General features: G+C 38.2%; 1 protein-coding gene across 2 annotated transcripts; it reads right to left on the bottom strand.

The window, feature by feature from the left end:
* Positions 1-368: 368 nt before the first annotated feature.
* LOC132847459 (neuropilin-1a-like) lies at positions 369-27,062 on the bottom strand. Of its 2 annotated transcripts, none has more exons than XM_060872759.1 (17): positions 26,650-27,062; positions 25,873-26,050; positions 24,046-24,227; positions 23,735-23,962; positions 23,405-23,572; positions 23,136-23,299; positions 19,740-19,895; positions 16,571-16,715; positions 15,121-15,461; positions 14,853-14,997; positions 12,891-13,088; positions 12,755-12,781; positions 9,947-10,093; positions 9,288-9,748; positions 9,106-9,202; positions 7,133-7,183; positions 369-1,121 (listed from the first exon to the last, which is right to left on the bottom strand). In XM_060872759.1, exons 1-17 carry the CDS (start codon positions 26,714-26,716, stop codon positions 838-840), a joined length of 3,039 nt encoding a protein of 1,012 aa, XP_060728742.1. In that variant the 5' UTR covers positions 26,717-27,062; the 3' UTR covers positions 369-837. The 2 variants fall into 2 exon arrangements, with proteins under 2 accessions (XP_060728742.1, XP_060728751.1); XM_060872768.1 differs by having other exon boundaries at positions 369-1,118.

Here is a 27,062-nt window from a genome sequence, read left to right as displayed (position 1 = left end):
TCATAGAATATTAAGTATAAAATATTTGTCCTGGAAAGTAAAATAGCTTGTGGTTACCTGTATAGGATGCACATACTATTTATGGTGTAACTATTTCAGGTCTTCTAACTACAGTAATCCATTAAACTAATGAATTATATTTGTTGCTGGATTAAAGTTGTAAAGGTGGGATGCATCAGGATTGATAAAAACATTAGTTTGAGTGTGAGGCCCTGCCATGGTCCCATGGGGTCAGAGCAGATCATCAGGATTAGGTGTGTCAGTACGAAAATGGTAAAGAGTTTGTGTTTGAACACACATGTAAGTATGCACACACACACACACACACACACACACACAACTTACAAAAACATTCCTTCACTAACAAAACTTTTGCAATGAAAAAAATTTAATTAACAACATGTAAAAATATATTTAATCATTTCTTTGGAATGTAGTAATGTCAGTGAGTTAGATTAGAACAGGATTTCTTGTGTTTCTCTAACTTAGAAATTATAAAACTAGAAAAAATGATAAATTAATCACCAAAATACCAATTGTATAAAGGATCCAAACTGACTGGGTTAGATATCCTGGTTGCATGCGATGCACTCTTCTTATCTGAAAAATGATTGTGGCAAGATTCTGTGGAAGAGTGTTCCAAAAAAATACATTCATCTTGATTATTCCATAACTATCATCCAAGTATTAAAAAACAAGGACAAAAACAGACAAACCAACCATTTTGTAATTACAAGTACACTGTACATTATATTTTCTTTACAGCACCCTATATATCCTGAGAAAAGTCACAAGCTTTGATAAAGTGTTAATTTACAGTTTGAATAACATTGGATCTCATGCCTCTGTATAGGATTTCTCTGGGCTAACTGTATCCTTCTTGAACCTGAGGCCATCAACCAGTTCAAACTTGTAATCCTCAAGGGCAGATGTAGTTCGCTCAGTATTGTGTGAGCAGGCACAGTAGAGCACTGTAACACACACAGCACCTAGCAACACACCCACGGCACTCATCACGATGATGGTAATCAAAATAGGGTTCATTGTCTTTAGCATGGAGCCATCCCAATGTCCAAACCTCCACACAATGTCCTTACACCTCTGCTCAAGTTTGCACTCTGCTGAGAGAGAGAGAGAGAGAGAGAGAGAGAGAGAGAGAGAGAGAGAGCGAGTGAGTAAGGCACAAATGCTGTCCATTCCCAGAGAACTGATCCCTGTTCAAGTTGTCATTTTGCATCTTATGTTATATATCATAATGGCAGAGATTTGGTTGCACAGAGGAGACAGAGTTGAATAAAGCTGGCTTTCAAATGGAAGGCCACAACTGAGGCAGCTTGTATAATGTGCTAACATGGCTAAAAACCCCTGTATTTTAAAGGTAAACAATAAATATAGCCTTTTTTTGCAATCAGAACATCAGAATATCCACTATAAACAAAGGACTATTTCAGACTTTGGTGGAGTGTGAGCAACAGCACTGTTAACATGCATAATGGTACTGTATGAAGCAGAAAACCCATCACTGAAAGTAATACCATGTCATTAAATAGATCAACTGAATTGGCAACACATAAATTAAGACAAACCTGACTAAATTCATTACAGTTCCTTTACAGTAACTCTAGGATGGATCAGTCTGTGTTACACACACACCAAGCAATAAATCATGGGTCCTCAAATGGAGTAGCACAAGGAACTCACAAGCTCCTCTTTTGTTTCATTACTTTATTTCACAAATTAATATTTCAAAATAATAAAGACAGATTTTGTGTGCTAATATTTTGATATTTCACGGGGAGTTATTATCAAAAAGCCATGTTTAAATGAAGATGGCTATGATCTAATACTCTGGAAACTCTTTTCCATTAATCCATCTCCAGCTCTCCTGATATCCGTTAAGATTTGTGAGATACCTTGCATTCCCTGCAATTTTGCAAACCATGGCTTCAGCAGTGAGATGAAACCAACAAGATGTAAAGAAAATCCTACAGAAACAGTTGATTTTTCATCCAATTTTTGTACTATACTTTTATCAACAAAGTGAAAATATTTGAAAAAGTCAGAAAAAGGTTCACAAAATTTGTGTGCAGATTAACTGGGAAATGGGACATTTTATTGTTATTTGTTATTGTATTATTATATTATTTATATAATTCATATATTATATTATATATATTATAAAAATTTAGATGTGAAAAACACTTAATGTGACTTAATGGACTAAACAATTACCAGGAAAACTATTTTCTCTTAGAGTACTTTGTCATAAACACTATCTACTGCTATGATCTAAATGGAAAGAGAGAAATGCGTGATAAAATGCTTTTAGTTGTTTTTAGTACATTATGTCATGTTAAGCTGTGTTTTTCACTTTAAGCATTTAGAATGTCTTTGACATCATATTGTGTGACAGGTTTACAATTCAAAGGATGGTATATACATGACTATTCTTCCCTCAATGGATAGCTACTGCAATTACATTATTCACAATGCTAATTATAGTTTTGCTGATAATGGGTGTATGAAATTAAAAACTGTATTAAGTGGCACTTTTTTGCATGAATAAAATGCATGAGTGCATTACCATCAGCTACAGTATATCTGTAAATATACCAAAATGCTAAAACTTTCTTGCAAAAATAATTATTGAATGATAACTTAGCTATTAGCAGCTGAATAATAATTACTTTTATTCTAATAAGCCAAAACAGTAACCCAGACAACCACAATTGTAGTGTGAAAAATATCTCAATGTACCACATGTCAAAAACCATAGTGACTGGGCTGCAAACAGAGGTTCCACTTCAGGTTTCACTTCTGCCAGCCAAGAATAGAAATCTGAGGCTGCAGTTGAGACTGGAAAAATGGAACCTGGCCTGATGAATCTCGATTTTAGGCGGGATCAGAATTTTGCACCAACATGGACCCAACCTGCTTTGTATCTAGGCTGTTCAGACTGGTGGAAGTGGTGTAATAGTGTGGGGAATGTTAATACCAGTCATCACTTGAATGCCACAGCCCACTTAAGTGTTTTTGATGAACATGTACATCCCTCACAATTTTCCCATCTTCTAATGGATACTTACAAAATAATATGGTCTTAAAGCAGCAACGTTCACTTCGGGGTCAGCGGCCATCTTGGATGGAGTGCTTCCAGGGCAGCTGCCATTTTATGCTCTCTGGGGCTATTTAAGCTTGCTACAGGCACGCTTTCTTCACGAGTCTCTTCAGTTTGCATTGCATGCCTAAACGGCTATTCCGTCCTGTTTTCTATAGAAGTTTCTGGTTTTGTTCCTGCCTGCCCCAGTTCATGATTCTGCCTGCCCTACTTTTTTGTCATCTCCCCATCGGTACTGTATTCATTTAACTGTGCGACCTGGATTCCAATTAGCCCTTTTAAATTATTGTGCCTTTGACTACCTGTTGCCCACATTGAACTGGATCTGTGTGTATTGGTGTGTGAAATTTGTGAGTCAACTTATTTGCACCTGTTTACAAGAGAAACTGCTGAGACTGTGTGTATCTTTGTCTGTGCTTCTACTCACTGCCACATTGCTGCTTGCTCCCATATTGCCTTCAGTGACTCTTTGCTACCTTGTGTGGCAGCATAAGAACTCTACAGAGCCAGTCACCACACAAAACTTTCAGGCAAGACAGCCCACTCTCTGCCCACCTCCACAAGAAATACTCTATCTGTCTTAGAGAAAGATGGCAACAGATCCTTCAAGAGAGAGAACCCATGCATTACAAATAGACCAGACTCTAGTATGGCTAGATCAGCTGTCTCCTGTATTTACATACATCTTTAACACCTCACTGGAGATATGCCATGTGCCAGCCTGCTTCATAATCACCGTCCCTGAAAAACGCATGACGCATTTGACATCTGTGATTATGAAGTCCTTTGAGTGCCTTGAGGTTTCCCACTCAAAATCATCACAAACCCTCTCCTGGACCCCCAGCAGACTTCCTCAAGAACCTATGCCAGGATAATGTTTGTAGACTTTAGCTCTGCTTTCAATACAATCATCCCAGCTCTGCTACACTCTCCCAGCAGAGTGTACCTGATTCCACCCGCAGGTGGATCACAGACTTCCTGACTGACAGGAGGTCAGCATATGAGACTGAAAAAATGTTTCTGACTTCCAGATCATTTATAATGGTTCCTCCAAGGCTGTTGTCTTTCTACTGTAGTCTTCTCCCAGTACACCAACAGCTGTACCTCCAGTCACCAGTCCATCAAACTATTAGAGTTTGCAGACACCACCACTCTCTATGAACTGATCTCTGACCATCTGGTGAACTGGTGCAGTGTGAACAACCTAAAGCTCAGTGCTGTGAAAACAGTGGAGATGGTTGTAAAAGCAAGAACCTACCCCCACCTATAGCTATCATTATGTGTGACTCCCCAGTCAGACCATCTTCACCCAGGATCTCAAGTGGGTTCTGCACATTACCTCTCTAATTAAAAAAGCGTACCAGGGCATGTACGTCCTGTGGCAGCTAAAGAAGTTCAACCTACCAAAGACAATGAGAGCACTTCTACTCTTTCATTATTGAAAGATATATTGGTCATATTCACAGAGCACAACAGATGCAATTTTTGCTCTGAGAATTTTGATGGAGAAGTATAGGGATGGTCAGAGGGAGTTGCACTGTGTGTTTGTAGACTTGGAGAAAGCACATGACAGAGTGAGAAGAGAAGAGCTGTGGTGCTGTATGAGGAAGTCAGGAGTAGCAGAGAAGTATGTCAAAGTGGTGCAGGACATGTATGAGAGGAGCAGGACAGTGGTGAGGTGTGCTGTAGGTCAGACAGAGGAGTTCACAGTAGAGGTGGGACTGCATCAGGGATCGACTCTGAGCCCCTTCCTGTTTGCTATAGTGATGGACCAGTTGTCAGAGGAGGTCAGACTTGGACAGAGGAAAACCTGGAGAGGTGGAGGTTTGCGCTGGAGAGAAGAGGAATGAAAGTCAGCTATAGTAAGACTGAGTACATGTGTGTGAATGAAAGGGAGGGAAGTGGAACAGTAAGGTTACAGGGTGAAGAGGTGAAGAAGGTACAGGAGTTTAAGTACTTGGGGTCAACAGGCCAGAGTAATGGAGAGAGTGGGAAAGAGGTAAAGAAGCGAGTGCAGGCAGGTTGGAGTGGGTGGAGAAAGGTGTCAGGAGTTCTGTGTGATAGGAAAATATCAGCAAGAATCAAGGGGAAGGTGTACAAGACAGTGGTGAGACTGGCCATGCTGTATGGTTTAGAGACAGTGTCACTGAAGAAGAGACAGGAGTCTGAGCTAGAGGTAGCCGAGCTGAAGATGTTGAGGTTCTCTTTGGGAGTGACAAGATTGGACAGGATTAGGAACGAGTACATCAGAGGGACAGCTCATGTTGGACGTTTGGGGGACAAAGTTAGGGAGGCCAGATTAAGATGGTTTGGACATGTTCAGAGGAGGGAGAGGGATTATATTGGTAGGAGAATGTTGGACATGGAGCTGCCAGGCAGGAGGCAAAGAGGAAGGCCAAAGAGGAGGTATATGGATGTAATTAATGAGGATATGAAGCTAGTGGGTGCAAGTGTTGAGGATGCAGAAGATAGAGATAGGTGGAGAGAGATGATTCGCTGTGGCGACCCCTGAAGGGAAAAGCCGAAAGAAGAAGAAGAACATATTGGTCATATTCACCTCTTCCATCACCACTTGTTACACTGCTCCCAAGGAGAAACAGCTGAGAATCTGCCACCTATTAACGACTTACACTTCCTGGACCCTCTTACCATAAACACAATCTTTTCAAAGCTCTTCCCTCTGTCAGGAGGTTGCACTCCATCAAGACTAAAACCTTGAATTCAAAAATTAAATTTATTCATGCCATATAGTCTCCTCTATTGTCCTGATTCATAATAGAATAAACATTGACACATCTTATTTGTTTACATAATAAGCTCAGTGTGAAGATGCATGCTTTTATGGGACTGTAAATGAACATGCCCTCATCTCTTCCTCCACATTTAATATCACATATTAAACACGTCTAATCAACCTACAGTACATACTCTTACCCCCACACAGTCTGTGGCGACCCCTGAAGGGAAAAGCCGAAAGAAGAAGAAGAACATATTGGTCATATTCACCTGTTGTTACACTGCTCCCAAGGAGAAACAGCTGAGAATCTGCCACCTCTTAACGACTTACACTTCCTGGACCCTCTTACCATAAACACAATCTTTTCAAAGCTCTTCCCTCTGTCAGGAGGTTGCACAGTAGATGCTCTTACCCCCACACAGTCAAATCATTCCCTTACACAGTATGTCCATGTAGGTCCACTTTAGGTCGCATCTGAATTTAGGTCACATTCATGTTACTAATTTGTATGCAGGGGCGGACTGGTTATCTGGAGCACTGGGACATTTCCTGATGGCCTGGCAGCCATTCTGGCCTGTCTGCTGTGCAGATCAGCTCAGCTTGACATGTGATGCCGATGAATGAATGACAGACCTCTCAAAATCTGGCAATCAGGCAATTGAAGTGTGAAAATGCCACCACATAAAAAAATGGAGTGCAAATGCAAAGGAGCAGAAAAAAAAGAAAAGTCCTGGCCACAAAGCAGTGAGATGCTGCAAAATGTTCAAAGAAATGTTTGCCAGTAAGGGAGAAGGTCGGTCAAAATTACAAAAAGTACAAGCACACATATAAAGCATAGCTAGTTATTGCCTAATAAGTCCACCTAATAAGTTAACAGGGAAACCCCTATACTCCTGTATACTCCGAAAGCAGATAATAAATTAGAATTTTCATTAAGTCCTGCTGTTTTAGTGCAAACCACAGCGGAAGACCAAGGCTGAAATTTGAAATGTAAATGGTCTTTAAAAAGTCTTAAATTCATATTTTGAAAAATCCCCCACATATCCCGCCTGGGATAGAGTCAAATTTGCTGCCTCAATGTTTGTATGTCTCAAATACCTTTGAACGTATATTTCAAACAGTAAGGAAGCTATCAAAGAAAACATATTTCAGACATTTCACATTGCTATGACCCTCACCCTGTTTGAATTAATCAAAAAAATCTAATTAGTTCAGCTGCTTGTTTCAATATATATTCTACAAACATTAAAGGTGCAGTTATGCAATGGATGACATACCAGGTTCTTGATTAGCTGGACCAATAGTCACCTCAAACTCAAACTCTGGATCTGAAACACACACAAAAGTACCTGATTACCTCATTCATATATACATATCGTCGCTGTCAGGCGGAAACCTCGTATGTCCAAATTTTGTCAATTTCATATTTTTTCACATATCGATGCTATTGGTCAGTCCCCATGTGGGTCTGTTATTTTTACAAGTTATTAACCAATCTAAAGCCTTGAAAATAGCTTGACCGCAAATCTCTTAACTCCATTGGACACTTCAACTGTCTGAGAAAACTTGTAACTCCACCTCTTCTTCACTCTGCGCGAGAGCTTTGCGGCATATTTCTCCTCAAGATTAAGAGTCGCAACGAATCAACACATCTTAAAGTGATATCTAAAGTGATTTTCGTGACCCCAGCTAGTTCTGGTGCTCGTCTGAGGACAGGAATTTAGCGCAAGACAATCCACTGCAACGCAGACTAAACCCTGTGCATTGCAGATAAGATAGGATTGTATCTTACAATGTCAAGGCAAACCGTTATGTTCAACAAGTAGCTGCCTTTGCCGTCATGCTCATCACTTTAAGCAAGCTGGCTGGCTTTTTGCCTCGTTATTATAGGTAAACATGTCGTATAACGTAGTGAAACGATAATTTGACCTTTATTAATTTAATTTTTTTTTTAACTATTCCTTTAACTATGATTTTATCTATATTTATCTGTGTTATTGATGTATTTTAAATATCTATTTATTACTATTTCTTACTGCTTACTATACATGTTCATTGACGTTTTAAAATGCTTTTTATAATATCATATTTGAATTAAATTGAATGTTTTGGATACTACTATTAAATTATTGTTTTTATTATTATTTTACTGACTTTAAGTCAGCCTACTTATAGACAATGCCTCTCTTGGCACTGTGCATGTAAAACACTGCTTTGTGGACACTAACAAGTGAAAATAGTTAGGTTAGATACATTTGAGGAGGCCTGTTTTGTTAAAAATCAATAGTTGTAATGCTTCTGTGCAGAAAGAAACCCGTGAGCCACGAAGGTAGGTTTGCGAGCAAATTAGACTAATTTCCACCTATTAGACAGCCTAATCAGCTTATCGTGTTTTGTATTGCATCACTTATAGCTCTTAAACCTTTAAAATAGAGTTTAGGAAGATGTATGTAACTACAGTCTTTAGCTTTGGTTAACTATTGAAGTCTTGTCTCTTGTCAAAAGGCTCAACGTGACCGCAGACTTTATTGAACACTGCTGGCAGCAGCGACGTCTGTGTCCGTACCATTCTTATCAATGACAGCATAATCTCGTATCTCCCTGGTCCCAAGTCATAAAGCTTGTATCTCCGATAAAACGTGACTTTGGGAAAATGTTGTGTTAATGTTGGTACACAATGGTATATGATAGCAATATAAGGTGTAATAACAACTTTAACGGTACAATGTTTAATAACTCAAAAAAATACGGCGTTTTCTGAAAAATAATGGTTTTGGAGATACGAGGATTCCGCCCGACAGCGACGATATACAATAATATATAGGAACAACACAAGAAGGAATATAGGGAAGATATTAACTTTGTTTTTCTTGTAAAAACAAAATCTATGTAACTGTTCTTGTGTTATGCAGTATGTAGCAGAAGGAGAGTGGCTGAACATCATCTATAGCTCAAGAGGAGGCTGGGATGAACTGACAGATAAAGTTTGGTGATTTTCATCTGTAAGATTACTGTGTGAGAGAGAATGAGAGCTAACAGAGTTTGTGCCCAACTACACATCTGCACAGAGCGTATTGAATTGAACTCGAACTTGAATGGGGTGGAATTTGTGAACTAGTTAGACGCTTAACTGAGATTAAATAAAAACAGATTAGCCAGTACAACCGAGACAAAAAATTACCCTAATAGGAAATGAGAGAGAAAGCTTACAAATGTGTGGCAAAGTATAATTATCCAAGATGGGGCTTACCTTTACACTCAGCAGCATGGATTTCAGGGGCAATTCTCACATTATCCACAGAGATATGTCCAGACAATGTGCTGTCAACAATGCCCTCAATAATCACCTAACATATACATACAGAGATCTACTAATTAATAATATTAAGTCAACACAATGGCTTGTTGAGGTGCCGGAATAAAAAAAGTTACCTTGTATGGTTTATCAGCAAGGGGAATCAGAACTCTTCCTTCTTTCCAGCCTTTAGTCTTTTCCCATTCCTTCCTCCATAGCAGTACCTCCTGTTCTATCATATATCCACCACTTTGTGTGTCTGTTCTGTCATCCTGTAGCTCTCCACTTTTTCTCAGTCTGTCCCCTCCCCTCTCTGTCTTCTGGCGAATGTGCAGGGCACCTGTGTTCTCTCCAGAGAATCGATACCAGAATGATACACACAGATCTTCATCAAGAGACGTAACAGGCAAACTGACCAACCGTGCCAACCTGACTTTACTCTCCATTTCGTTTTGTCGTACAGCCTCTGTGGTTCTTTTGCCTTCCATCCCCATCTTCCTTCCTGTCTGAGTCTGCTTTAGCTCAGGCTCTGATGGCTTTTCTGTCTCTGTATGTGATTCTCTGGTCAGTGCAGTATAGATAAAGTTTCCTGGTTCCCCTGATGACAGTAAATAAAATGCTTTAGAAATATTAAAAGAACAGCAGTTAAACAAACTTACTCATGAATAGGCTAGATGTCTACACTAAACATTTTTTGCAATGCAGAGCACCATTTTTTAAATTGTTTACAGCAGCTTCATTTGACACTTTTAACACTAAAGTCAGTTTTTTGCATGAGTGACCAGTGAAATTTCACCTGTATAATCCTCATTGGGAAGTTGATATTTGGAGGGCATGTCTTGGTTTTGTAAGAGCCACTCCACTTGTCCAATGCTGTCTAAACTCCACCCACAGAAGGAGGGACTGTCTAACCAGCCAAAATTGCAGTTGAACCAAAGATAGGCTGCCCAAAATGCAAAAACACAGAAAGCAGAAGTAGTACACTTTTACATAAATGTCATTTTTCAAAGAAATATCAAAGCACTTTTTTAGAAAAAGTTCAGAAACATTTCTAAGAATCAACAGCAATATCTCTACATTGCCCATTTCACAATGGAATAAGGCTATAGTTTTTTTGTTTCTTCCCTAGAAACTGTATGGCTGTAATTGTTTGCTCATGACTGCTGTTGGCCATTGGTGTTATTCTCCAATTCAGCTCACAGTCAGGAGTTTTTAAGGACTAACTAAATTATTGTCCATTGTAGATGAAACCTAATGGATGCAGGACCACATAAAGGATGCATCCTGAGAGAGAGAGAGAGAGAGAGAGAGAGAGAGAGAGAGAGAGAGAGATTTAGATGGATGGATTTATGGATGGATGGATGGATGGATGGATGTCTACACAGTTAAAAAAAAGTCTACACAGTTAATAAAAAAGGAAAAGTGATAGAATATGAGTACGATTTCTACACTGTCAATGTTGTTAATTATATTTAATCATTTTAGACATTTGAATGATTGAAATTAGCAAAGAGTATATTTTAACAGTGATCTATTCTTTTCATAATATTTGTAATATTATTTATTCTGTAACATAGCCAGCATCTCTTTTGATAAATTATTAGTGGCATGAACAACTAAAAATATTGGGAGCTTGTGTTGATAGCCTAACTAGCTTTCACACTGAAAAGGGAAAAATGCATGATACTGATTTATTCCTGTTTTTTACCATAGCAGCTCATCAACTATACAGGGAGTGCAGAATTATTAGGCAAATGAGTATTTTGACCACATCATCCTCTTTATGCATGTTGTCTTACTCCAAGCTGTATAGCCTCGAAAGCCTACAACCAATTAAGCATATTAGGTGATGTGCATCTCTGTAATGAGAAGGGGTGTGGTCTAATGACATCTACACCCTATATCAGGTGTGCATAATTATTAGGCAACTTCCTTTCCTTTGGCAAAATGGGTCAAAAGAAGGACTTGACAGGCTCCGAAAAGTCAAAAATAGTGAGATATCTTGCAGAGGGATGCAGCACTCTTAAAATTGCCAAGCTTCTGAAGCGTGATCATCGAACAATCAAGCGTTTCATTCAAAATAGTCAACAGGGTCGCAAGAAGCGTGTGGAAAAACCAAGGCACAAAATAACTGCCCATGAACTGAGAAAAGTCAAGCGTGCAGCTGCCAAGATGCCACTTGCCACCAGTTTTGCCATATTTCAGAGCTGCAACATCACTGGAGTGCCCAAAAGCACAAGGTGTGCAATACTCAGAGACATGGCCAAGGTAAGAAAGGCTGAAAAACGACCACCACTGAACAAGACACACAAGCTGAAACGTCAAGACTGGGCCAAGAAATATCTGAAGACTGATTTTTCTAAGGTTTTATGGACTGATGAAATGAGAGTGAGTCTTGATGGGCCAGATGGATGGGCTCGTGGCTGGATCGGTAAAGGGCAGAGAGCTCCAGTCCGACTGAGACGCCAGCAAGGTGGAGGTGGAGTACTGGTTTGGGCTGGTATCATCAAAGATGAGCTTGTGGGGCCTTTTCGGGTTGAGGATGGGGTCAAGCTCAACTCCCAGTCCTACTGCCAGTTTCTGGAAGACACCTTCTTCAAGCAGTGGTACAGGAAGAAGTCTGCATCCTTCAAGAAAAACATGATTTTCATGCAGGACAATGCTCCATCACACGCGTCCAAGTACTCCACAGCGTGGCTGGCAAGAAAGGGTCTAAAAGAAGAAAAACTAATGACATGGCCTCCTTGTTTACCTGATCTGAACCCCATAGAGAACCTGTGGTCCATCATCAAATGTGAGATTTACAAGGAGGGAAAACAGTACACCTCTCTGAAGAGTGTCTGGGAGGCTGTGGTTGCTGCTGCACGCAATGTTGACGGTGAACAGATCAAAACACTGACAGAATCCATGGATGGCAGGCTTTTGAGTGTCCTTGCAAAGAAAGGTGGCTATATTGGTCACTGATTTGTTTTTGTTTTGTTTTTGAATGTCAGAAATGTATATTAGTGAATGTTGAGATGTAATATTGGTTTCACTGGTGAAAATAAATAATTGAAATGGGTATATATTTGTTTTTTGTTAAGTTGCCTAATAATTATGCACAGTAATAGTCACCTGCACACACAGATATCCTCCTAAAATAGCTAAAACTACAAACAAACTAAAAACTACTTCCAAAAATATTCAGCTTTGCTATTAATGAGTTTTTTGGGTTCATTGAGAACATGGTTGTTGTTCAATAATAAAATTAATCCTCAAAAATACAACTTCCCTAATAATTCTGCACTCCCTGTACAGCTGAGGATTAGAAAAAGTCAGAGTGACCTTCATTTTCTTATAATTATCTATCCAGCTTGGTTGAGCCCATGGCCATGTCACATTCCTCTTTTAACAATATGTTGTTTCAAGCCATGCAATGTTTTTCATTTTCTGCACAATACTGTGTAAAATCTGGAGACAGTTTGAAAATCCAGTATTTTATAAAATACTCAGACCTGGTACCAATATAATGGAGTAGATCTTCTGAGATATTACAATCTCTAAGGTTCATAATGTTATGTATGTACTGTATGTACAGTATGTATGTAGTGTGTAAGTCCCTCACCAGATTCCATGGGCTCTGCCACTGTACCTGTAGTTGAGCACAAGTACAAAATGCAGATGTAATATGCAAATAAATAAAATTTTGTGTTTGTGTTACATGTCTGTGTGGGATTAAGTTTGGAGTGTGTATATGATACCTGTAGGCTCATAGTCTTCACTTGTACCAATTCCACTCTGATAAGTTGCAAATTCATCATCACCGTCCTCTGTTGTAGTGATGCCAGCAATTGGGCTGGTTACTGCATTGTTATCAGCACCTGGGCTGGTTACTGCGATGTTAGCAGTTACCCACACTGTGGTTGCCATTGTAGTAGCAGGAGGAAGAGGAGTAGCATCTAGAATAGAAAATCTTTTTTAGCCCTTTAATAGTGTGAATGTGTTTAAAACAATTCATGTAAACTGTGCAATAATTTAAGAATTATTTAATATAATGTCCATTACATAACCAAACACTGAGCAGAAGGACCTGCACTGTTTGGTGATTGTGATTTAGCAAATCAGCTGGACCTCCTAAACCTGAAATCGTCTTTGACAGCCAACTGAAGAAGGTGGCTTGTACATATAAGCATTTAATCATTCATCCATTCATTCATCTTCTACCGCTTATCCGAACTACCTCGGGTCACGGGGAGCCTGTGCCTATCTACGGAGTGCCAACCCATCGCAGGGCACACACACACACACTCATTCACTCACGCAATCACACACTACGGACAATTTTCCAGAGATGCCAATCAACCTACCATGCATGTCTTTGGACCGGGGGAGGAAACCGGAGTACCCAGAGGAAACCCCCAGGCACGGGGAGAACATGGACACATCCACACACACAAGGTGGAGGTGGGAATCGAACCCCGACCCTGGAGGTGTGAGGCGAACGTGCTAACCACTAAGCCACCGTGCCCCCCCATTTAATCAATTTATTGTTATTTATTATATTGCTGCTCGCTCCTATGTAAATGTGTCATTTTTTCCTCTTTGATACATTATATGGCTGAAAGAATATGGCCCTACCATCATATTCTTCCCCAAACTGTTGCCACAAAGTTAAATGGCAAAAGTCTAAATGTCTAGAATGCCTTACATCAGCATAAGGGGCCTAGTTCAAACCTGCACCAGCTTGTGGAAATAAAATATGCATTTATCTACCTGAGCATTAAAAGGTGACCAATAATTAATCCCTTTAAACTAACCATTGGTATGATTCAATTTGTGCTTTGGCCACAAATGGTGCTGAGCAGGGTTTGGGTTTGTTCAGCTTAATGAGGAAAGATGTGAGTTTGTTTAATTGTCTCTGCAACTTACTGTATAAAAACTCATACTATTCTGAATAGTCCTAGTCTTCACAAGCATGACTGTGCCCCATACACAAAATGCGGACCATAAAAACATGGTTTGCTAAGGTTGGTGTGAAAGCTAGGCATTCTACAGTAGTGTGAATTCACTAATGCTCTTATGACTGAATGGCCACAAATCCTCAGAGATACATTCCAAAATCTAGTGGAAACCACAATGTATATCATTTAGTAAAAGAAGTGTAACAATAAAATACATTTATCAAGATACTTGCTGTATAAAAATATATAAATATATTTTTTAAAAACATTCTTTCTTTACAGTATTTCTTAACATCTGCCTAAAACTTTGCATACTACTATATATTTTTTATGTGTCATTATTCATTGTCAAATTTTTCTAATTCTGTATATACCATAGTGTTTGTGTTTATAAAACATGTTTTTATTTAATATTTGTGCTCATAATTGTTAATATAATTTGTGTGAAGTTGCTGCTGAATCTGTATTACATATTAGATCACCAAATTAAAGGTACCTTAAAGTTATGCCATACAGTACCAGCCACTTCTAGGCATAGTTGTGTGTTTATAGTGTTATTTTACATTTACAGAAACCTCTTGTAAACTCATTCATTAAAGCCTATGCATTTATACTTTAGTATGTGCAAATCACTGGGTAATTCAATTTAACTTCCATGTAACCTTAATTCAGGCATGTTTAAATAATTTATAAAGACTGGGAAGGATGAAAATTGGTTTGTTATGCCTAGGCTTGTTTGTGTTGAAGTGGGCTGTTCCTCACATTGGGTGTCACAGCCCAGCAATTCCAGTCTGAGAGCCATGCCTTCATGCGACCCACGCTCAGGATATACCCGTAGAAAACGCATTGTCAGTGGCTTAAAGGAACGCACCTCTGGAGTGTCATGATTTTGGTTCCCCATGAATACCTGCAGGTTGAGACATATATACATATCTACATAAATCATTATATTCTCTTTCAATCGCTGTGCATGTTTTCTCCCCATCTCTTTCCCTCCCTCTCCCTCTCCCTCTATCTGTCTCTCTCTCACCTTAACTTTGGTGCTGTTCTCCTCCTGCATGTAGCTCCAGACAGAGCCGTCTGTGCTATAGGCCAGTTTGAAGCGTTTAACAAACATAATCTTGTCCTTGTGTCTCCCCCCCTGCAAGATGATTGCATTGACCCAGTGAGTAATACCAAGGTCCACTGTCAACCAGGGGCTGTTTGTTGTGCCGTATGGTACTGATGGTACAGGTGCCACCCAGCCAGAGCGCCCTGTTAGCAGTCTGGCCTGCTCCGGTAACCAGCCCCTCTCTAGCTCAGGCCACACAGAGATCTGAGAGTCCAAAATCTGACCTGAAACCATGCCTAACATGCTAGAGCAGGAAGAATCTAAGAAAAATGAGAGAGACATTAAAAATAAAGATTATTAACATATTTTAGTGAAAGAAATATTACTATGTAATGTTACACAAAATTATTAAAGTGGCAAAAACTGCAAAAATTTGTAAAATTCTGGCCATAGCATGATTAAAACCTGTGATATAGTAAATCTTAGAGCAAAACTTCAGTTACAGCAAAACTTTGACCTCAAACCAAGCATTATCATAACAGTAAGAAGATGGACACAGGAGACCACTGAAGGTTTGTAACATTGCTTTGATGTGACCAAATGGCATGAGCTCTGTTGTCCACTTGCTGAAGACAATAATGGTCTAATGAACTGTGTAGCTGACTATATTATCTTTTATTATAAAATCATTGTACCAACCGAGTCTGTTTACAAAAGGTATATCCTGGGTCATGTGAGACATTAAGACCCTTCTTAATAGGGGTGGAAAGCCTTTTGTAAAGGGAACAGGTATGCAGTGAAAAGGTCCAGAAAGAAGGCCAGGATCATGCAAAGAAAGGACAACTACAGCAGGAAACTATACAGAAAACTGCATAATACTGCCTAAGAGTCCAAGGCCAATGAGCTGAATTTATGTTTTCAATTATGTTTTCAGATCCACAGGAGCATTATGTCAATCTGCTGGTTACACTACATAGCCAGCTAACCTTAACTCTATATGTGTACTGCCTCTAAGTCAACTTTGTTCAGGAAACCATTTATTTGGTTTGGTCATTTAAGTACTGCACATGACTGATATGTTGACTTTGTTCCTATGATATAGAAATTCAGAAAAAAAATTCTTCAGCGTATGGTATACCAATTTTGTGTCTATTCAATGGTGGCAGCACAGATGTAAAGTCATCAAAAGTAAAGAAGAGTAATGTTTCAATAGGTCTGACAAGTATGATTTAATACAAAATATAGTCTGTTAGAGTGTGAACATACCAACTGTTCCATCATTGCTATTCCCAAAGGCTAAAAACAACTAGTTATTAAACATAAGCCATATGTATTATTAATTGCCAAAAATATCAGGGAAATAGATGGTATGCTTGTGTATGTGTTTGATGGTGCTAAGTTTGTTTCTATGTTTTCATCTGTCTGTTACCTGATATCTTGCAGCCATATAATTCAAAGCGCAAACAGATGCCTTGTTCCCATGTTAGAGGTCGTATCCGTATGTACCGTGTCAGTGTAGGCTTTGGGAAAAAGTCACGGACCTCATCAGTGGGGTTGTTACTGCCCTGAAACACCTGAAAAACAAAGCATGGCCTGTTAATTTGAACCCACACATTTTTCAAGTAATAGAAATATTTTAACATATGACTGGCAAATGTTTCATCTTTCATCATCATGGGTGGGTACACTGTTGCATTGATTGTTAAAACTGTACCTAACTAGCAAAGTTTTGCTGTTCCTCACCCAGTTTTAAGCCTCCCTTATGGTTTATACACCATAGCAAGACCAAGCACAGCAACAAGGTAGCTAGACTGCATAAGCAAGGTCTTGTCCAGGCAAGGATTGCAGAGTAGATGTGCTGGTCAAGTTATTTTGAAGAAGCACAAATAAACAGTCAACGTCAAGGACTGTAGACGAGTGGTCGGCAAAGGAAACTTAAAGCGGCAGATGAAAGACAATTTCCTTCAACATGTCAAGTAGAGCTATCAGCAAAGAACTGGTGAAGTTCTGTATTCTAATATACAGAAAAGTCCAGCAGTGGTCTTCATGAAAGAATTGTGGCCAAAAAGCCATACCTCCAATGTGGAAACAAAGCTAGACAACTCAACTACTGTATGCATGAAAACATAGGAACTGGGGTGAAGAACAATGGCAACAGGTGCTCTAAACTGATGAGTTAAAATTTGAAATATTTGGCTGTAGCAGGGGGCAGGCTGTTTGCCAAAAGGGCTGCAGAGTGATACAATAATGAGTGTATGCAAGCAACAGTGAAACAGGTTTGAGGCTGCGTTTTCTGATAATAAAGTTGGAGATTTAGTCAGGATTAATAGGGTCATCAATACTGAGAAATATAGGCAGATACTTATGCATCATGGAATACCATCAGGGAGGCATCTGACTGGCTCCAAATTTATGCTGCAGCAAGACAATGACCCCAAACATACAACCAATGTCATTAAAAACTGTCATCAGCATAAAGAAGAACAAGGAGCATTGGAAGTGAGCCTTGGAATCCCTGATCTTAACATCATGAAAACTGTCTGGGATTTATATAAAGAGTCAAAAGGATTTGAGACAGCCTACATGCACAGAAGATCTATGGTTAGTTCTCCAACATATTCAGAACAACCTAATTGCCGAGTTCCTTCAAAAACTGTGTGCAAGTGTACCTTAATTAATTAGTGCTTGTTTTCAGGCAAAGGGTGATCACAACAAATATTGATTTGATTTGGATTTCATTTTTTCAAATGGTGGAATGAACAGAACAGAACAACAGAAAATCTATTTTAGTATTGAAATTGCATTAAAAAAATGATAGAAATAATATGACTAGCTATTGAATTGTTTGCAAATGGATTCACAGATATCGATTTATTATACTTTTCCTAAATTTTATCCAGTTGTGTAGTAGTTTAAACTGGTAACAGTAACTAGGTGAGAAGGAGGAAGTTGTCTTATTATTTGGTCCAATACAGTTTAAAATGTCCAGGTGTCATGAGCTTACACCTGTAGGTGGCGCCATGGAATTCTCTAATAATATAACACCATCTCCTCATTCTCAAAACATCTCAGAAAATTTCATATAAAGTATTTATGTATGCATTTTCACATAAAGTGACTGTAAAGATGGCATCGGTACAGTCAAATTAGGCAATTTCTGCCTCATTTCTACACCAATATCTCATTCTTTTCATATGAAATGGTCAAAAATGGCAAGTTCATGGGGCCATTATTAAAAACAACACAAAATAAACAACAAAAAACCTACAGTATATTTTCAAATTTTAAGCATTTAGCATTTTGGAAGTATATTCAGTTTCCTGCATATTTTTGAGACATTTCTATAATGAGGAAAATCTGATTAAGAAGATTAATAAGAAGGTAACTTCAACTGCATCAGCAAATTATTAATTTGAACTGCTACTTTACTGGATGGAATGAAGATATTTGTATGATAAAGAACTATATGTGAATATATATATGCTTTGTCAGATTCTTAATGCAACTACATTGCCGTTTTCCCTCTGAGCACTGCATTTATGTCAAAAGCACATCCTTCATTTTATGGGGTGGAGCTTACTTTCAAAACACCTCCAACTTTAAACTTAGTTTACCAATTGAGATTTAAGGTAAACTCCTAGGTAAACATCTCAAATGTACCAAAAGAAGCAAAAAAGGATGCATGCGTATCAGAAGCAATCCATTCATGTTTTTTATATGCTTTGAAAGTAAGCCCCACCCCATTAAATAAAGGATGTGCTTTTTGACATTTTGAAACAGATGCTCAGAGGGAAAACGGCAATGTAGTTTCATTTAGAATCTGACAAAGCATATATATTCACATATAGTTCTTTATCATACAAATATCCTCAATCCATCCAGTAAAGTAGCAGTTTAAATTAATAACTTGCTGATGCAGTTGAAGTTACCTTCTTATTAATCTTCTTAATCGGATTTTTAATTGTCTCCTCATATCATATACTTATCATATACTTATGATACATTTTTTTAACATTTTAATAATAAAATCTTTGTGAATTTTATCATTTGAAACTTTTGACATAAGGTTAACAAATTTTTCTGTTTAAGCTTTATTGTTTGGCACTTATCATTTGGATTTCACATGTATAAATAGTAATATTCTGATTTCAACTATTTTCATTGAATTTGAATATCCCCAGAAATGTAACAGTCCCAGCAAAAGGTTTATGTTTACATAACTGACATGCATAAGCCAAGATGTGGAAAATGGTTTCATGTTAAAAAATGCAATGAAATTGAACAATGCCACAATGACAAAGGTACGAGCATGTTCCCACACACTAGAACAATGACACTCACATGATGCCTTGAACTCATTATGCTGTTTATAATACAGACTGTAAAGCTAATATTGTGTATGGGTGATGTTCAGATACATCATGTTCAAACTTAAACACTTCGCTCAAAGCAATCATATTGTAAAGTTAAATAAATAAAATGTCACAGTCTGCATCTTAAAACACGTTTGAGTTTTGTCAAGAGTATAAATTCTAAATTGTACATGTCACCATCATGGCCATCATTTCTTCAATGAAAGTTCCTCTGTTGTCTTATACCTTATGCTTGGTGCCATCTTTCACCATGATCCAGTCCTCCCCATTGGTGCTGATGCTGACTTTGTAGGTTTTAACATAGTAAGCTTTCTTAGTTTCCTTAGAAACAGCTCCTTGTGTTCCTATAGCTGAAACATACCGCAGGAAGCCCAGATCTACCTGAGAGAAAAACAGAAAGAGAGGGATACTTAAAATGTGTTTATATTGTTTATTTGTCTTTTATAAATCCAATTTTGCTTGTAGGCTACTTTTAACAATAGATATTGTCACACAGCAGTTTTAGAGAAATATGGATTTAAAATGTCCCTCCTCACTAACAGTATTTGAATGTTGCAGGCCTTATTGTGCTGCTTCACAACTGTCAGCAACTAGAAATGGCAAAAATATTTCGAAAAAAATGCTACATTAAAAAAGGGCCCAGTATGCGTTGCAGTTTATATATTCTGTACACACTATACTTTTATTACGTTTTATGCGTTTATTATGGAATAATAATGGAATAGAGTTAATATGAACTATGGAAGAAGCCTCAGTCTAGTATCAGAGTTGCATTGCGTTTATGTCAGGTTTATATCTCAGTAACAAATTGCATTTAAAAAAGAATTAAAAACTGATTTTAGTCTTTTTCTGACACTTCTGGTCCCTAAATGCAACAGAAAATGTTTATTTTTTCCTTATGGGACAGATTAAATAGGAACTATGAAAGACTTAACCTGCTATCAATGAGTTGGAGATCATTAAATAGCTGGAGGATTTTGCAAGGAGAAAAGCAAAAAAAAAATTAAGACTTAAAAACATTAACAGTTGAGTTACTTCTGTTCTTGTGAAAAGATAGACGTATCACAGAGTACAGATGGAAACCAAGTCAGCATTTGCTCAGTTGCTTCCCCATTCAACAAAGCACCCAGATGGATGTAGCAAGCTTTAATAAGCTTAAGAACACTAAACAAACCTTAAAGACTGCTAACAACAAAACAATGGCAGGACGTACATGAAGTTCCCATGAACAAGTGGCCTGGAGACAAACAAAAAGAGCTCTTCCTGTGAAAAACAGGATACTGCTCTGCGTGTACCTGTATGTGAAGACTGCAAGAGGAATGCACTGCTGAGCCTACAATCTCTCTGTTTTCTTAAGACACAGTTGGGGCCAAAACCAGACTGAAAGTCTGAAAGTGTAATACTCATTCCCAGTATTACTAAAACTGATCTGATGGTTTCACAGCTCTGTGTGCACATCTAAGGAACCATGTACCAAGTATCTATTGGTTTCATGCTTGTTCCCAGTATTTTTCTACTTTTTTCTGTTTTAAAACACTTCAGGAATGCCTTAAGTTACCACATATTAAATATACTTCGATTGTTTGTCTAAAAATATTTCAGACTAAATAAAGTCAATTTTGCAGTCAACTGTACAACCCTTTGCTGAGAAAAGCTATAAAATGCTGTAAAATGCAAAGTGCTGTAACTCAATTAATAATCTTCGGTAAGCCACTAACTTATACATCCTAAATTTACATTAAATTGTGTAACATGACAAAGCAGTTGTATTATATTGCACATTTATTGCACCAAATCATTAATAGTATAGCCTAAAAAAATGATGGAAATGCAATTTGGCACAATTTATACTACACAATACTGCACAAATAATACTGACTAAATATAGAGATCCCCTGAAACAGTTTTTGCTTTGACGATGGGAAAGACAATTTGTTTTTGATTTACTGGGAACTAGTAAAACCTAGGAGTCTTCCTCTACTACACAGTAGTATTTACTACTCAGTCGAATTCACAAGAACAGCAATATATTGAATTTAAGCTTAATTCAGTCAAATCATATCTGTGTTAGAAAATGAATGTGAAAAAATCCCCCCCTCACTTATTCTTTCATCCTCTAAGACATTGTATTGTTAGACATGGATTTGTTCTCCAGATGGACTTGTTTTCCTAAATGCGTCAGAATCTTCAGCCAGGTCTATAAATACATTTTCACTATGGGAGGAAACCCTTCCTACATCTACATTAGTGGAAACCATAACAAGTCAATCAAGGTGGCTTGGAAAATAATTTCCTACACTTTAAGTTAAATGCTGATTTAAGTTACAGTGATAAAATGAAAAGTATCTGAAACTTTTAGAATTACCTGCATCTAAATAAAATCTTGTTTATTCTTCACCTAAGTTACAAAATAAGCTCAAATATTCAGAGTATATGTTGGAAAAATAAATTTACTTAGACTTCCTTAGAACAATGACCTAGACAAAAGTTAATTAAAGTTGGAAATTAGCAAACCTGGCATCCAATTCATTTTTAGTAAAAACATTTTGTGTTTGCTATTCATGAGAAGCAGCTACTAAACTATGATTAGCAAAAGCTCTCAGAAAACCTACAGTTAATAGTTGTGTCACATAAAGATGGAAAGGGTTACAAAATTATCTCAAATAGCTTAGATATTCATCTCTCCACAGTTGAAGACTACTGTAGTTAGTACTGTGGCTATGGATGTCCAGCCAATATTGAGTAATCAATCTTGAAAAGGCACACCACACAATTGCTTCAGGCCCTAAACAACCTGCCATCATCAAGGGAAAAAGGTATTCCCAAGTATATCAAGATTACCTACAGGTTAGCATCAGGGTGGCTGTGTGGCAGCTGATGCTCAGCTGAAGTTAAGTGATGCGTTCTGCTTCTTGAAGATCATGAACTTTTAAAGAGAAGCTACAAACTTCATGTGGTCTCTGAGGATAACAACCTCCTATTCAATACACAATTGTCGGAGTGTATATGACAGGACATTATTCATAATAACACTCTCCACACTCTCCGTTTCTTGCCACAGTCATCTCAGTCACCTCAGGCTTGCTCAATACAAACACATTTAAATATAAGTATAATATTAATCTTGAATCTTTGTATAAATCTTTGTATAATGTTAGCCTTTTTGTAATTTTTGCAATATTTCACAAAAAGTGCTATACAAATACATTTGAATTGAATTGATGCAGAAGGACAATGGTCCTAATAAGTGCAGCAAATCCACTACAGAATGGCTTAAAAAATTCTGCCTTTTGGAATGGCCCAGTCACAACCCATAGGTAACCCCATGCTGTGGAATGACCTCAGGAAAACCAGACTAGAATGACCTCTTTCACCCAGACAACGTAATAATATGATTGAGCTAAAGCAGTTCTGTGAATAAGAGTGGTCCAAAATCTATCTCGAACATTATGGAGGTATAATCTGCAGCTTGGTTGAGGTTGTTGCTGCAATAGAAAGACCAACTAGCTATTAAATTCAACTGTTCACTTTTTCCACAGAACTGTGACCACAACGTGTTAATCTATATTTGTGTCTTTGTTGAAAATGAGATGACATTTTATGACATCTCATTGTTTGTACCTGTATCCATTCCCTGTAAGAATCTTCTGATGGTGTCCAGCCATTATCATGGTTGTTTAATCGTGAACGGATGGGAGACCAGCTGGGATTGTACTGAGATGATGAGGTAATTCTGTCATTACTTATTTCCCCAGATTCCATTCCCAAAGGAGAAAGGCACTCATCTGTAACACACCCACACAGTTCTTATTTTCATAGATGGATGTACATTCTCCACTCCTTAATTTTCATAATAACTGAACGGATAATTAACACTGAGCAGTACTAACTGGCTTGCTCATGGCCTGGCTGATGGTTGGACTGGATCCTGTAATTGCATGAGAATCCCCCCTTTGCGATGGCATTGTCTGTGTGAATGGAGAGGGACAAAATGCCAGTGTATGACACAACTCGACCCGGACTACTTGAACCACAATACCTTCCAACATGAGGGCCAACTGAGAGAGAGAGAGAGAGAGAGAGAGAGAGAGAGAGAGAGAGAGAGAGAGAGAGAGAGAGAGAGAGAGAGAGATCATATATATCAATAAAATACAAAAAACAAACTAAAATTTCAGTGGTTTAAGGTAAATGGGTCATGTACAGGGCCTCTCTCTCTTTACCTGTTGGGTATCCATCCCAGATCTCTAAATAGTCAAATCGACATGAGGCTTCAGCTGGTCCTGTGGGATTTTGTTCCATGTCAAAGCTCTCAAACTCCAACACAATCTCTGACATCTTTGGTGCAAATATGATTAACGTACACTCCAGGTTGTTGGGGTATTTATCAGGGAAGCCTGGTGTTTGGATCAACCCACTTAGAGCAGTAAAGTTTCTGGAACATTCTGTGACTGAGACAACCAGGAATAAAATGTATATGTGTGTTACATTGTTAAATACAGACTGTGTGTGCTTGTGTATGTGTATGTCAGACCTGTTCTGTGCACCTCATAGCGGATGCTGAAGCCAGCACCAGTCGTCTCGTAGTCAGAAGTGAATTTGATCATCAGTGAATTTCCACTAGAGGTGATTGGGGATGGAGCTATCTTACCACAGTACTTCCCCACTAGACTCGCCTTTTCATTGTCCCCATCATAAACCTCCAAAAAGTCATACCTTCACACACACACACACACACACACACACACACACACACACATACAAACACAATGACATACCTAGTAGAATAACAATTATTAATTAAAATTTATTTTCAATTTATTGAACTAATATTTTTCAGCATTCACCTGTGTGAATAAAAAACAGTGCAGCTTGCACTCATTGACACTTCATATGAAAATAAAGTTTCCATATGGTATAAAATCACAATAAAAGTCAATGAAATGAACCTTTAAATGGCATTTAGGAAAGTGCTCTGGCATTTCCTGTCAACCTCATTCCATGCTGGTCAGTTTTCTATGACCTTAATTTGACCCAGTGTCTGTGAACTCATGCATAGTTCCTGCATAGATAATGTTACTCTTTTCAGCTTTGCTACCCCACAAAAAGAACCGTTTATTGTTATTTTCTTTTCATTTTCATTGTTTTTATTTATTTTTTTATTTATTCTTTTTTAATTGAGTTTAAATATTTTTTAAAGCATTACATATACATATGTAATGTTCTGTTAAAAAAAAAGATAATATTTAAATAAAACATTTCTGAATTTTAAAAAAATTACCTCATAGCACAATAAAAAATAATAAAATAATCAATTTTCAGAAAATTGCTAATGTAAACTGAGGGGAAGGGCCAAAGCTTCCAAGGGGCCAGTTCACCTATGTAGCTGTCATTCAGTCTAGATGGCTCATCTGTCATTTTTATTAGGGGAAAAGAAAGCTGCCTATTTTTTAGTATTAGCATGTGTTATGCTAAGCTCCTACAATTAGAACGTGCAACGGTTGATAGGTCTAAATCAGTCTTTTAAATATTTTTGGCATTTTCTATCTCACCCCTCACTGAACCCCATAGATTTTTGCAAAAGCTCGTAACTGTAAAAATAAGATTGAGTTTTTGGGTTTTTGATATGCTGTCATTTCCTGCTTTTTATATGGAAGCTAACAAACCATGAAAACTGCCTACTGACTACTCTTGAGCAAAAGCTGTTGTGAAAGACATCTGATATATGTTAGTGCAAGGACTATTCTCTAGGGGCTTGCAAAGAGCATGCCCTCTGTTGCTCCTTTCACATATGTGTGATTGCAAAACAGAAATTGCTCTTTACTTTTTTGAAAATCGCATGGTATGACGTACATATTTGCATGCAGAAGAATAAACAATGTAAATGTTTCCTTTAATTTACAACAGTGGTAATTAAGGATCATAATCATTACTTTATAAGTTACGTTATAACAGTGGAAATTAAGAATAATTTTTCTGTATATAGATTGACCAACAGAGATGACAATAGGGTGTGTGTGTGTGTGTGTGTGAGAGAGAGAGAGAGAGAGAGAGAGAGAGAGAGAGAGAGAGAGAGAGAGAGAGAGAGAGAGAGAGAGAGTGAGTAAGGCACAAATGCTGTCCATTCCCAGAGAACTGATCCCTGTTCAAGTTGTCATTTTGCATCCTATGTTATATGTCATAATGGCAGAGATTTGGTTGCACAGAGGAGACAGAGTTGAATAAAGCTGGCTTTCAAATGGAAGGCCACAACTGAGGCAGCTTGTATAATGTGCTAACATGGCTAAAAACCCCTGTCTTTTAAAGGTAAGAGAGAGAGATTGAATTAATGGAGTGTAAGTGGACTTGGTGTGACACTCACTTGCACTCGCGGCTTTCGAGCTCGAAGTGTGGATTGAAGTTGATCAGGATGCGCTGGTGTTGGTCAGGCGCGCTGATGAGCCACACGCACTGCTGCGAGAGCGGGTACCCAGAAGGATAACCTGGTGACGTCACGTACCCTGCACTTGTGATTGTGATATTACCGCCGCACGCGCTGTCTGCAATTCAAAGCTTTTATTGTCATTTCAGCCATATAGAGCTGTTGCAGTACACAGTGAAATGAGATAATCATGGTTTCTCCAGGATCAGGGTGCTACATAAAACAAAGACAGAGCTATAAGGACTTAGTAAGTTAGTCCTAGCCACATAAAGTGCAACCTAAACTACACAATAAAGTGAGCATGAAAAATTAAAAAAAATGTTCAATTTCGAGGAATATCACAGAGGCTGTTAAGTGGACAGATGCATAATTCATATGGATCATCAGAACCGTTTGGTAAAAGAAAATTGGCTGCTGTTATCAAAAGACAATTAGGATTTGGAAGTGTGTTATATGACCTTAATAATCACAGCGTCTGTGGCGGTGAAAGAAACAAGCAAAAATAATCCAGTGCACACACACACGCACACACACACACACACACACACACACACACACACAATCCAGAAATATAAACGTCAACAAGGATGCAGTAAGATGTAAGAAGCCCCAGTCTTAACAAACGAGCCATGAGAACTCACACAACTCATTTACTTGCCATAAACATCACTAATAACACAAAACATCTATCACTCAGCCACACCAAAACCAACTCACCAATCTGGGCTAAAACAGTAAATGAAGACAATCCCACTAGAGACACAAACAGCAACGCCACGTACATCCTTAAAAGTGTTAAAAAGGTGGAATGCAACACAATCTTCAAAGGTCTGGTACCAAATGTAAGCCTGTGGGATGATCTTGGGGAATGTGGATCCTGGCTGTTTCAGGTTTGGAATCTTAACATGAAGTCTCCAGCCAGAGAGCATCTAAGCTCGTGCGCATCCTGCTTTCTTCAGTTCCGATCAAGCTGTCAGCATAAACCAGAGAAACAGCTACTTCACACCCAAATATTAAGTCCTTGCTATCACTTAAATTCCCGCAGTTTTCAGGGACAAAAGGTTCTCGGACCGTGTTCAGTGAGCTCAGTGTCGCGCTCGCGCTCTCCCATGCCTCTGTTGAAGCTGACA

Source organism: Tachysurus vachellii, chromosome 1, assembly GCF_030014155.1.
Source record: "Tachysurus vachellii isolate PV-2020 chromosome 1, HZAU_Pvac_v1, whole genome shotgun sequence".
NCBI classification, from domain to species: Eukaryota; Metazoa; Chordata; class Actinopteri; order Siluriformes; family Bagridae; genus Tachysurus; species Tachysurus vachellii.
Note: the sequence above shows the minus strand (reverse complement) of the source record. Positions and strands in the feature narration are given on the sequence as shown.

Excerpts from the sequence above, each read along its gene's own strand:
- LOC132847459 (XM_060872759.1), bottom strand. The coding sequence starts at position 26,716 with ATGTACGTGGCGTTGCTGTTTGTGTCTCTAGTGGGATTGTCTTCATTT. Across the intron at positions 15,462-16,570 it reads ATATGGCTGCAAGATATCAG|ATTCTTCCTGCTCTAGCATG; the intron begins GTAACAGACAGA and ends CATTTTTCTTAG. Across the intron at positions 14,998-15,120 it reads AGAACAGCACCAAAGTTAAG|GTATTCATGGGGAACCAAAA; the intron begins GTGAGAGAGAGA and ends CTCAACCTGCAG.